General features: G+C 41.8%; 1 protein-coding gene across 1 annotated transcript in view; it reads left to right on the forward strand.

Annotated features, from left to right (window-relative positions):
• Positions 1 to 13,071, forward strand: part of PXDN (peroxidasin) — a 233,388-nt gene that overhangs the window by 90,518 nt on the left and 129,799 nt on the right. Inside the window, exon 2 of the mRNA XM_073625451.1 lies at positions 9,947 to 10,018. Within this exon, the coding sequence (XP_073481552.1) occupies positions 9,947 to 10,018 (72 nt within the window). The remainder of the gene's footprint in view (positions 1 to 9,946; positions 10,019 to 13,071) is intronic.

Below are 13,071 nucleotides of genomic sequence, written 5' to 3' on the forward strand. Positions count from 1 at the left end.
AACAGAGAGCATTAGATCGCTGTGTTTTTTTTTTTTTTTTTTTTTTTTTTTTTTTTATATATGCTTGATCACCTCATTGACTGTGGATCTGAGGACGAGTACCTGAGCTGTTATCTGGAGATTGTGTGCCCTGTGTTATGTATACTGCTTTGTGACCTGTTGCAGGTCGAGTTCTTGAGGTAGGAGGCCATCTATATACGTGGTGTAGGGGTCACAGACACCGGATTTGTCATCTTTTTCTTTGTGTGTGTCACCGCACCCTATAGTGATTCAAGCTGTCTCCACATACACCAGTTGGGACTTTTTTTTTTCAAATATATATTTTATTAGTTTTCAATAGAAAAGAGAGGGGCAGAGCCCACAACATACCACAGTGGTATATAACAAAAGGGGGTCGCAGCCTCCCGACATTGCATTATAATAGTACATGTAATACATCAAGGCATGTAGCATTATCATATCTTTAAATATCTATATGGGTATCTTTGTTTCTCTGAGTTAGAGTCCCAGTATGATATGAGAGTATAAATACCCTAGTCGGGAGGCAGCTACCAGAGAAGAGAAAAAGGAGATAGGAGAGAAAGTAATAGATATGGGGGGGGGGGGGGGAAACAGGAGGGGGGGTGGGTAAGAAAAAGGGGGGGTAGGGGGGTATTAGGCGTTCAGATACGTGAATCCCTGTGTACGATGATTATTGTAGGTTGTTGATCAGTATGAAATGGTAGGGTTTTAGTTCCTAAGGAGGGATTTACCCCCTTCTGAATACTTGAATATATTCCAATGAGTCCATGTTTTCCTGTCTATCTTGAGCTGTCATAATCAAGTCTTCCATTTTATTTATGTCTTCTACTTTTCTCAATCACATTGCTGTGGTTGGTGGGGATTGCTGTTTCCACAACATGGGAATACAGGATTTGGCTGCATTTGTTAAGTGTCTCAGTAGAGATTTCTTATAGGTTTTGATTGGTATGGAAGAAATGTGGAGTAGAAAAAAGTCCGGGTCATTCGGGATTTGAAAGTCAGTGAATTTTTGGGAAATGGTACGAACTGCAGTCCAGAAAGTTGTCAACATAGGACATGACCAAAACATGTGTAGAAGCGTTCCCTCTTCCTGTTAACAACGCCAGCAGTACTTTGAAGTGTCAGGAAAAATGATATGTAATCGACTTGGTGTTAGGTACCACCTTGTCAGGATCTTATAATTCGTCTCTTGGACTTTAGTGCATATTGAGGACTTAAGGGAGAGACTAATCATGTTTTGTTTCATAGCAAAAGAGCGACCAACTCTCCTAGGAGGAGAAAGAAGCCGTGCCACATCCAATAAAACATCAACAACAGAAAAATGGGGTTCCCCTAAATGGATTTTCCCGGCACTTGCACATAAATTATATATAGTAGAAGAGTACAAACTACTATAAAGGATAAAAAAGTATTTTTATTGAGTAAAGAATTTCATTTTCTAAAAACATTGTGGGCATCATAAGCAACAAAAACATATTACAAAATTGACATGGTTCATGTAAATCAGTCAACAATGGTGTTGTATACAGAAAAAACCTCTTTTCAAGCCCGACGCGTTTCGGGGTGCAAAATATTTCAGTCCTTCTTCAGGGGCATAATTGAAAAGAGGGGTTCATCTAAATTAATTGAAAAAGTATAATAAATCAATCAATTATTGTATGAAAGTATCAATGGATATCTGTTTAGAGGTTAAATGATCAACTGATCACCTACCTGAGAATGTTTCGTTGGTTACTCTGAGGAAAGGTTTCAAAACCACATAAAAAAAGCAAGGCGTTCTAAGAAGGATGGTAAACGAGTATATTTTTGTGGGTACAAATGTTGTTCCTTGAATATTGTAATTTTAAATAGATGTTGGTAAACCACAAGTCTCCACAAGGAGGTACAAGGTTTCACCTACCCCTGTCCCTCCCGGATGCGTGCAGGCCAGAGCGATATACTGGGGCTAAAAGAGGCAACCCTGTAAACAAAAAGTTGAATAAGTACCATAAGTGTAAGAATATTCTAGTGTGTTGACATTAGAAAAGTTAAAGGAGCAGGCTAATGTGGATAATCATTAAGAGCCCTTGCACACTGGGGCGGGGGGCGGCGTCGGCGGTAAAACGCCGCTATTATTAGCGGCGTTTTACCGTCGGTATGCGGCCGCTAGCGGGGCGGTTTTACCCCCCGCTAGCGGCCGAGAAAGGGTTAAATACCACCGCAAAGCGCCTCTGCAGAGGCGCTTTGCCGGCGGTATAGCCGCGCCGTCCCATTGATTTCAATGGGCAGGAGTGGTAAAGGAGCGGTATACACACCGCTCCTTCACCGCTCCGAAGATGCTGCTGGCAGGACTTTTTTTACCGTCCTGCCAGCGCATCGCTCCAGTGTGCAAGCCCTCGGGGCTTTCACACTGGAATGAAAGCAGCGGCACTTTCGGGGCGGTTTGCAGGCGCTATTAATAGCGCCTGCAAACCGCCCCAGTGTGCAAGGGCTCTAAATACAAATTAAAGGAGCAGGCTAATGTGGATAATCATTAAATACACATTGAGGTTTATATGACATAATTTATAGAGTAAATTTATTCATAGTTTTTTATATAGAAATGCCATTGTAGAATAAAAAAAATGTGTATAATCTATGCAGGTAAGTGTGAATCTTACATGAATTATATGTAATAATTAATGCAATCATCATAACTCTTTTATTACTGATTCATTTGACAGAGTGATATTGCCACCATATGAACGGAAAAATATATGAAGTTGGAGAAAAAATCTAATTGGTTTACAAAATAGACCTGATGCTGTACTAGCAGTGTGTTCATATCCTGGGTTACAGGAGACACTGATGTTTAGGTCTTAAAGGCAACAGGAAAAGAGCAGTGAAAAAAAAAAAAAGAGACATATATATTTATAGATGAAGATTGCATGAGGGAGAAGTATAGCCGCCTCCTAATTTATTAAAACTAGAAGAATGGGTAAATACCTTGATTTAGTGATGTCTAAATTCGGCTGACCACGCATCCCAGCATCCGGCAGGTAAAGCGCCTTAGCTGGGAATGAGTGGAGCCGGTATATGTAATAGACGGGCTCCAATCAGCTGGTGCCGTAATCGCGCTCAGCTGTGTTATGGAGCCCGTCAGCTGGCAAACCTCATCACTGCCCCCTGAGACGGGGTGCGCGGCGCCGCCCCTGCCGCACATGCGCGAGCGCAGTGACGTTGGGGCGACGTCGCGCACACCCGTCCCAAAAAAGTGCGTTGGAGGTCTGTTTCCCACTTCATAATGCATGGTAATCTGGGTAGCTGGGGTGGGGTGTTCAATAGGCTGTACATCTTGGATAGGGTCTGCGGCAATGGCTCTGTGTCTTTACAACATTCTTCAAACGTGGTCAAAGGCCTGGTGTAACTTTGAGGGTTTGGGAAGGTCTGAAGAAAATGGTGAATTTGTGCTGCATCCCAAAACAGAGGTTTAAATGGACCTACTGGGTCCATTAATTCTGAGATGGAGGGCCATTTATTTTGTTGCACAAATTGTGACGCTAAAACACAATTGGATCTTCTCAAGGTCTGAAATTGCGAAGAGGAGAGTCCAGGAAAGAACTTGGGGTTACCTAGAATCGGGGTTAGTTGGGACTTTTTTGATACTTTTATTGAAACCTGTATTATTTATGGACATTTACGAATTGCGCAGCACTGTTTTCATTATGAAGTCTGTCTGAGGTGTTGTTTGAATTAGCCTTGAGTGTTAGCTAGCAGTTAATTTTCATTTTTTGTGTCCTCGTATGTCAGCGCTGAATATATTTTTTGTATTTTTAGCTTTGTTATTGGTAGAAAGAACAAAATGTATATTTGTCCACTGGTGGTGTGCCTGTTTCTGTTAGGACCCGTCTGTTTTCTTATTTTTGAAAGTAAAAAAAAAAAAAAAATCTAACTTGAGTAAACTGACACCTGGTCATCTGTTACGGTCATCGGTCATCACACTTGGCGGAGCTTTATTGAATAGTCATGATAAATCTAATAAACTATTCTCATTTCCCCTAGAAGCCAGAGTCCCCCATGCTGCCCTTATATAAAGGTGGGAATTGATTGCTATAGACAATGAAAAGAGATCTTTCTTCAGACCTTTTGATAAATGTGGCTGATGGGGGAAGTGTAGGCCCTGTGAATGGTGTGTTGGTGTGGGTTGGGGGTTATTTCTTAGATGACCTTTGTTGTGTCAGCTTACATGTTTGAGTAGAAGCAGCTGCCAGACTCCTTCTCATCTGTCATTCACGGTTAGGTAGAGATCTGTCAGTTTTCCTGCAGGTGATTGCAGGTCTTGTAGCTTCAAACTAATATGATAAGGCAGATGAAGTGTTTGGAGAACACCTGCATGATTTAGGAATATTAGAGCGGGTATTAGGACGAGTTTATAGATGACACTAATCCCTTTACTTTTTAGGATGATTATTTTTAAATCTCAATTGTTCCTTATGCTGCTTCTTTTTACATTCTTTTATCAAAAGAATAAAGCAGCTGTAAACTCCTTTAGTTATGGTTGTACACCTGTGTAAAAGTATTCATAGACCAACAGAGAATAGGACAACCTTTTAACCAATATATAATTAAAAGTCCTGCACACAGCCACCCTGATGAAATTAACTTCACATCAGAAGCCCCCCTCCACATCAAATGTCCTCCCATCACATCAGAGTCCTCCTATCGCACAGTCGTCCATTACACAGCCCTCTCTAATCACACCTGGCTACCCCATCACAGAGCCCCCCAATCTCACAACTTCCACCATCACAGAACCTCTACAATCTCACATAGCCCCCTCATCATATAATCTCCATCACAGAAGCCCACTCATCACATAGTCTCCATCACAGAACCCCCCCCCCCCAATCACTTAGATCCCTTCATCACAGAGCCCCCTAATCACACAGCATCCCCATTAAAGAATGTCCTCATCATAGAGTCCCCCTCATCAGTCGCACAGCCCCCCAGTCACACAGTTGCCCCCCCAATCACAGAGTCCTCTCTACACATTATTGCCCTACCTTTTGGCTGCAGTGGCAATGCAGATCATGGGAGGTGGAACAGGTCTGGGGGAGGCGGGCTTCCATCCTTTCCTAATTGCTGGGGCAGCCACCAACACCATAGCGATGACATGCGCCATGCCTTAGTGCATCTTTGGTTGTTATGGTGCTGGCAGAAGTGCATCTGCACTATGGCAACTCATGATTCTAATCCAGGAAAACTGGGTTCTGCACTTGCGGCATCCTAGGGGAGCCCAAATGGCACCCCTGTTAGGAAGCACTGGTCTAGGGGACCAAATTGCACTATGCTGCACCAAAAGAAGTGTCTGCACCTTTTTTGAAGTCATGGGAGCATGTTGCATAGGTGTGAACGAACCCCATAGACAGTAATAGGATTTCTGTTGTCGGATGAAGGCCAAAATGCAACAAATCACACTGGTGTGAACAGGGACTTACAATGGGTCACCTAAAGTCTCTTGCATTCCATTTCTCGATCACACAAGAAGATTCCTGGTGGGACAGTTATGTACAACACATAAAGGTATTGTCCGTCCTTTTTAATTCCAACATAGGCCTGAATTCAGTGTTCTCTTATAAACAGTCTATTTCTAGATTCCCTTATTTTAGAGATTGTATTATCATGTTGTATGGTTTAGAAGTGGTGCTAACGGACTGTGTACCTGTTTATTTTAAAAAGCTTATTAACTAAGCCAATGCAATAAACAAGGATGGCGGGCATGGTTTGCCACTAGCTTCTTTGGAACAGCTGTTTCTGTCAAGAGGTGATTTGCATTGCTTGATAATAGATCTGTTAGACAACACTGCAGAAAGAAAGATAGATAACAGAAATATGGATTTAAGTGCATGTCCGGCCAAAGCTTTGTTGTTGTTTTGGATAGATTGGGGAAATTTTAGAATCCCTGTCTGTTTTTACTAATGTCCAGAAAGATTTCCCCTCGTTTTCTATCCTGCTGACATTACCAGACAGGAAGTGAGGGGAACTCTCCAACAGAAACACAGACAGGACACTTTTATAGAAGTCAGTTAGTAGATACATGGATCAAAATTCGACTGGGTCTCGAATGAATTTCGGGCCATGTATGGGCAGCTTTGGGGATGGCTAAAACCTTGTCGGAATATATTTTCTATATGTGTCCTTGTTTCAGATTCTCCTACACTTATGCATAGTTATATACGTTGTCAGCAGAACAAAAAATTAGACTTTCTAGAGAAATCCAAGATAGCCGTTAAAAGCAGACAGATTCTAATACTTCTACACTCTTACATAATGAAATTTTTAAATAAAACTTTCTGCTGTTAATACATGCCTTATTTTAAACCCAGTGATGTCCTCACCATGCTTCTGTGCTTCTCTACGCAATACAGGTAGATCATGGCTGGTGGGAGGGGCCAGCGGGTGCTGTACATAGCTTCCTGAAAACATTGCAGCACCCTGCCTTAGTACTTGTCGTAAGATTCCTCAGCCCTGAAGAAGTGATTTGGAAGAAATTACTCAAATATCAAAGTTGATGGGTGGTTGTCAGTCTGGAAATGTGAGCATTACTAGGCAGACTGTATTTGCATGCAGGGCTCCCTAGGCAATGCCCTGGCATGATGCCGAGTCTCCATGATTGACAGAACTGAAATTGCCCCCTCCGCTCCTCTCAGGACCTCCTGCTCTCTAGCTCACTTGTTACCTCCTCCCATGCTCGCCTTCAGGACTTCTCCAGAGCCTCTCCCATCCTCTGGAATTCCCTGCCCCAGTATGTCCGATCAGCCCCTACCCTGTCCACCTTTTAGGAGATCCCTGAAAACTCATTTAACCAGGGAAGCCTATCCCACACCCACATAACTGTCCCTGAGTCACCCCCATCAAATCATTCTTTGCAGCTATTACCTTTTGTACCACCACCCCCTCCCTTTAGAATGTAAGCTCTATGAGCAGGGCCCTCCTGTACCTTTTGTATTGAACTGTACTGTAATTGTGTTGTCCCCCCTATACATTGTAAAGCGCTGCGTAAACTATTGGCGCTATATAAATCTCGTATAATAATAATAATAATAAATCCAGTGAATAAAAGGAGCAGGCCAGGGACAGTCAAGCTAAATGATGCTGGATGTCCTCCAGCCGAGAAATGAGGCAGAAACTATCTCACTTGCTATATCTTTTAATGCACACTCTGAGCATCTCGCAGTGTACTGTGTAAATCAACAAAAATTAAGCAATTTTAATACAGGAAAGAAGCCTGTGCAACTGAGCAAGCCGGAAAAAGGCTGGTGTTCAGCTTTAAACATTCTTCAGCAGTATATAACCTTGATATATTACATTTCTAAGAATAGGTCAGGGATGTCAAATTCAATTTAATTGTTGGTTGCATCATCAGTATGGTTGCCCTCAAAGGGCTGGTTGTATCTGGGGTGCACTGCATACAGAGTGCAGCGTTCAGGAGTGTGTTACGTACAGAGTGCAGAGTTTAGGAGTACATTATATACAGAGTTCAGGAATGCGCTATGTACAGACAAAAACCTAAATGTATTTTATTGGGATTATATGTGATAGACCAACACAAAGTGGCACATAATTGTGAAGTGGAAGGAAAATGATAAATGGTTTTCACATTTTTTTTTACAAATAAATATCTGAAAAGTGAGGCGTGAATTTGTATTCAGCCCCCTTTTACTCTGATACCCCTAACTAAAATATAGTGGAACCAATTTAATTTAGAAGTCACCTAATTTAGTAAATGGAGTCCACCTGTGTGTAAATTTAACCTCAGTGTATATATATACAGCTATTTTGTGAAGCCCTCAGAGGTTTGTTAGATAACGTTAGTGAACAAACAACATCATGAAGGCCAAGGAACACACCAGACAGGTCAGGGATAAAATTGTGAAGAAGTTTAAAGCAGGGTTAGGTTATAAGAAAATATCCCAAGCATTGAACGTCTCATGGAGCAGTTTTCAATCCATCCTCCGAAAATGGGAAGAGTATAGCACAACTGTAAACCCACCAAGACATGACCGTCCACCTAAACTGACAGGCCAGGCAAGGAGAGCATTAATCGGAGAAGCAGCCAAGAGGCCCATGGTAACTCTGGAGGAGCTGCAGAGATCCACAGCTCAGGTGGGAGAATCTGTCCACAGGACAACTATTAGTCGTGCACTCTACAAATCTGGCCTTTATAGAAGAAAGCCATTGTTGAAAGAAAGCCATAAGAAGTCCAGTTTGCGAGAAGCCATGCGGGGGACACAGCAAACATGTAGAAGAAGGTGCTCTGGTCAGATGAAATCAAAATTGAACTTTTTGGCCTAAAAGCAAAAACGCTATGTGTGGCGGAAAACTAACACTGCACATCACCCTGAACACACCATCCCCACCGTGAAACATGGTGGTGGCAGAATTATGTTGTGGGGATGATTTTCTTCAGCAGGGACAGGGAAGCTGGTCAGAGCTGATGGGAAGATGGAGAGAGTCAAATACAGGGCAATCTTAGAAGAAAACCTGTTAGAGTCTGCAAAAGATTTGAGACTGGGGCAGAGGTTCACCTTCCAGCAGGACAACAACCCTAAAAATACAGCCAAAGCTACAATGGAATGGTTTAGATCAAAGCATATTCATGTGTTGGGATGGCCCAGTCAAGGTCCAGACCTAAATCCACTTGAGAATCTGTGGCAAGACTTGAAAATTGCTGTTCGCAGACGCTCTGCATCCAATCTGACAGAGCTTGAGATATTTTGCAAAGAAGAATGGGCAAAAATTTCACTCTCTAGATGTGCAAATCTGGTAGAGACATCTCCAAAAAGACTTACAGCTGTAATTGCAGTGAAAGGGGGGGGGTTCTACAAAGTATTGACTCAGGGGGGCTGAATACAAATGCACGCCACACTTTTTACTTATTTATTTGTATTTATTTATCCTTCCACTTGTGCCACTTTGTGTTCTGTCACATAAAATCCCAAATAAACACACTTATGTTTTTGGTTGTAACATGACAAAATAGAATTTTGAAATTCAAAATTTCAAAAATCAAAATAGAAAAGTAGAATTTCAAGGGGTATGAATACTTTTTCAGGGCACTGTTTATTGATTCTTAAATTCCTGGAAAGTACCGCAGATTGTTGATTTATCAATTGAATATTTGTGGTTTTCATGATGAGACAATGTTTTCTGTCTTCATCCTTTGACCGTAAAATGCCCAGACCTCACTTATGATGCTGTGAAAGGTATAGTAATGTCTGTGCAGTAATTGATGCTGTCGTGTTCTGGACAGAGAAAATGTAAAACTATAACCCTCCTTCCTGCAAGATAACGCAATTAGCATGCTTCCCCTGAAATTTCCTATCATTATGCACTCGGGCGGCCTTTGTGGTAAGCCTGGAGGTGCACTTTGTGAGAACTATGCATTCAAATCAAAGAGCTGCTTAGGAATCCGAATGACTCACCCTAAATGCACAAGTTTCTCTCACAAGGCGGCTGCTGTCCAGGTTTAGCATACAATTGAATTGAGCCTCCTGGCACCCACTGGCAAATGGAGTTGGCAAGTGAGGGATGGGGGAGTGGTGCCAGCAAAGAATCCTGGAAGTACCCCAACGTTTGCTGAACACAGGGATCTTGCTGTATAAATTGAAACCTATTTTGTATATTCGTGCATTTAAAATAGACATTTTCAAGCATAAGTACCAAAATACTATGGAAGGGGGCAACCATGTACAGGAGATGGTATGATGAGTGATGACATTGCATCGTGAACTCTTGTATTTTCGAATCAGTTTTCCAAAAAGGTTTGATTCACCATTCTGTAATGACACTATCTGTATTTATAATAATTATTGGACTCTTAACAGAACTGGGTTAAATTTTAGTATATTTCCTGTATACATCTTTTCAGAAATGCACATTGTAATGGTTATTTATGTCTTTGCAGAGATCTACGCTTTAATCGAATAAAGGATATTCAGCCTGGTGCATTTAAGCATCTGAAGAATCTGAACACTCTGTAAGTTGGTTTTCATTTTTTACAACTTGTTTTAATTCCCTGTTTGATTTTCTTTATACCTTATTTATTAAAAATGTTTCCTGACTTATTCTATACTGCTTATTCAGCAGTGTCTTGGAAAGTGATTAAAGCGTAACCCCACCTTTTGGCAGTTACTCTTTAATCATTTTTGCTGGTGGAGAAATGTGTCATTTCCAGACTTGTTCTGAAAGGAATAACAGTTTGCAGCGGAGGAGCAGGTATTAGACACACCTGGAAGTGTCAGATACCTGCAGTGGCTGCAGATCAGTAACGGCAAAGCCTAACTCCATGTTTACCTTCACATTAAATAGTTTGGTAACTATTTCCTTTGCTAATTGCCAGCTCGGTCCAAACTAACTGTTTAAAGTGAAAGCAAACACGGAGTTAGGCTTACAGAACAGAAGTATAGCTTCCTGTTTTACAGATGTCTTTATTTAATTTTGACCCTAGATCAGCCTTTCTCAACCTTTTGAACAAGGTGGAACCCTTGTTTTAATAATTTTTTCAGGTCTTGGGGAACCTCTGTAGAAACCAATTTTTTGGAGGTCAAGTGTAAAATGCCCCTTACATAGGTGGTCAGTGAGAAGAATGCCCCATTCCCCCATTTTTTTTTTTTTTTTTTTTATTGTGTAAACTGTACATTTTGTCCAACTTCTAGTGGAATGTGACTACTACAGGGAGAAAATATGTACCACCTAAAGGTATTTTCAAAAGTAAGGATGTTTAACAAATCAAAGGTAAACGTGAAAAACTGATAAACTCATGTCATGGATCCTCTAACTTAAAAACCCCGTGGGGGAAAACATGAAACATAACACGTTCATTCTATGCATTCACATCATGTATACTGTAGAGACAGCATGCGACAAAATAGCCGTTTATGAAACATGTCTATATTTTTCTATTAGATGTGCCTAGTAAGCAGATCTCCACATGGTAGGTTCTTTCTCTAAGGGAAGAATCAGTTTTGCCAAAAGATATTACTCCCTTTTTATTCTCAAGCAAAAATAAATCTCACTCATACCTAAGATATGTAAACACTGCTTATCAGAGATGGGCAAGCCAGCTTTGTTTTTGGATCTGTTCCTGGAATGGGGGTTGCAGGCTGTGTGAGATCTTTTTTGAGTGTGTATAATAAACTTGATAAGGAGTAAGGACTTTAGTTGTATACCGGTTTTTTGAAGAATGTGTGGAAAATGAAACCTTTTGTTTCGAGTCAGGATTTCAACTTGGGTTGTGCAGCGGTCAGGTGGTTTTCCATTTTTAACAAGAAAGTAAAAGATCCCCTTCAGCTCATAAAGAGGGAAATGTTGTCTTTGGACTTTTTGCAGATCTTCTGTCTGGAGGGACAGCGCAGGGCTGTCAGGATACTCTGAGCTACTGGGCATTTCTTCACTCAATGCAGATCTACCTTAAGAGGCCATCTTTCTTGGTGAAAAAGACAAATGGTCATCGATGTGTCACTCATTGTCTAAGAGCAAGCTCCACCAGTGCCATCAGTTTGTCATTGTAGGGAATTCTTTTTACATGCTGAGTGTGGAAAACCACTGAAATCCAATTTATAGGGTTAAAGTGCTATGCCGCGTACACATGAGCAGACTTTTTGACTGGACTGGTCCGACGGACAATTCGACTGTGTGTGGGCTTCATCGGACCTGCAGCGGATTTTTTTCGGTCGAAAATCTGACCGCCTTTAGATTTGGAACATGCTTCAAATCTTTCCGACGGACTCGAGCCCAGTCGAAAAATCCGCTTGTCTGTATGCTAGTCTGACGGACAAAAACCAACGTTGGGGCAGCTATTGGCTACTGGCTATCAACTTCCTTATTTTTAGTCTGATGGTACGTCATCACGTACGAATTCGTCGGACTTTGGTGTGATCATGTGTAGGCAAGTCCGGTCGTTAGAAAGTCCGTCGAAAGTCCTTAGGAAAGACCGTCGGACCTTTTGTTGTCAAAAAGTCTGACTGTGTATATGCAGCATTAGTTTCCCTTTTCAGAAAAAAATGAAAAGTTGAACTAACATTCAACACCCTCCCTACGCCAGTCCCTGCTGTACTTACCTGTGTAGGTGATGAGCTGCCAGTGCCCATGTAACCAGTGTAGCAGCCCAGGGATTTGAAATCCCTGCTGTTCTCCCCTTCTTTTCTGGAGGTCTTATGGGACAGATCAGAGTGATCTCTGTGCCGGAGCTGATCAACCAGAACCGCTCTGGTCTGTCCTGGAAGCCCTGCAGAAAGGAGGGGGAGAAGAGTGAGGATGTCAAATTCCCAGATGGTTACACCTGCTGTGTGGGCACTGGCTGCTCATTACCCACGGAAGTAAGTACAGCAGGGACAAAGGGGGTGGGCAGGGTGTAGGTTGTCAGTTCACCTTTTTCATTTTTTAAAAATAAAATGGCCCTTTAAGCTTTTTAGAAGTGGGTGAAAGGAGTAGGCTGAGAAACAAAGCAATAGGATAGATATACATTTATTTAAAGGTAAACTCCAGGTGCATAAACTTTATTTGAAGTATATTACAAAATTGTCACAAAGCCAAAGTCTAATTTGTGTGTAACGGATGCCTTTGCAAACCCAGTCATTATCCTGTACCAGTACCTGTGATGGCATTATTGTGCTGCACATAGAAATGTGCAGCAGGTCCCACCCACTTTTGACTGCCTGTAGAAAAGTACAGAAGAGGGGTGGAGACAAGACCAGTCGCCCTGTACAAGAAGAAAGTGTAGCAGTTACTGGTCTTTTTACAGGAAGATTTTATGTGAAAAATGTTCACGTTGGATTACTGCACAGATCTGAAAGAATCAAATGACATCACGTTTTAAGCTTTAAAGCAAAACTGAAGGCATTTGGCAAAAGACTGTGAGCAGGCAGGCTATTGCAGAAAAGATATGTAATGTTTCTTATACCTTCCTGCTTGCAGTCTTCTGCGGAGTGCAAACTGAGCTGCACATGCATTGCTCAGCTTACATTGCTGGCACGGTCCCTGTGTGCTGGAATGACTCAACCTTGCACATGCAGGAGTCCTACGCCAGCC

Source organism: Aquarana catesbeiana, linkage group LG04 (assembly GCF_042186555.1).
Source record: "Aquarana catesbeiana isolate 2022-GZ linkage group LG04, ASM4218655v1, whole genome shotgun sequence".
Classification (NCBI taxonomy): Eukaryota; Metazoa; Chordata; class Amphibia; order Anura; family Ranidae; genus Aquarana; species Aquarana catesbeiana.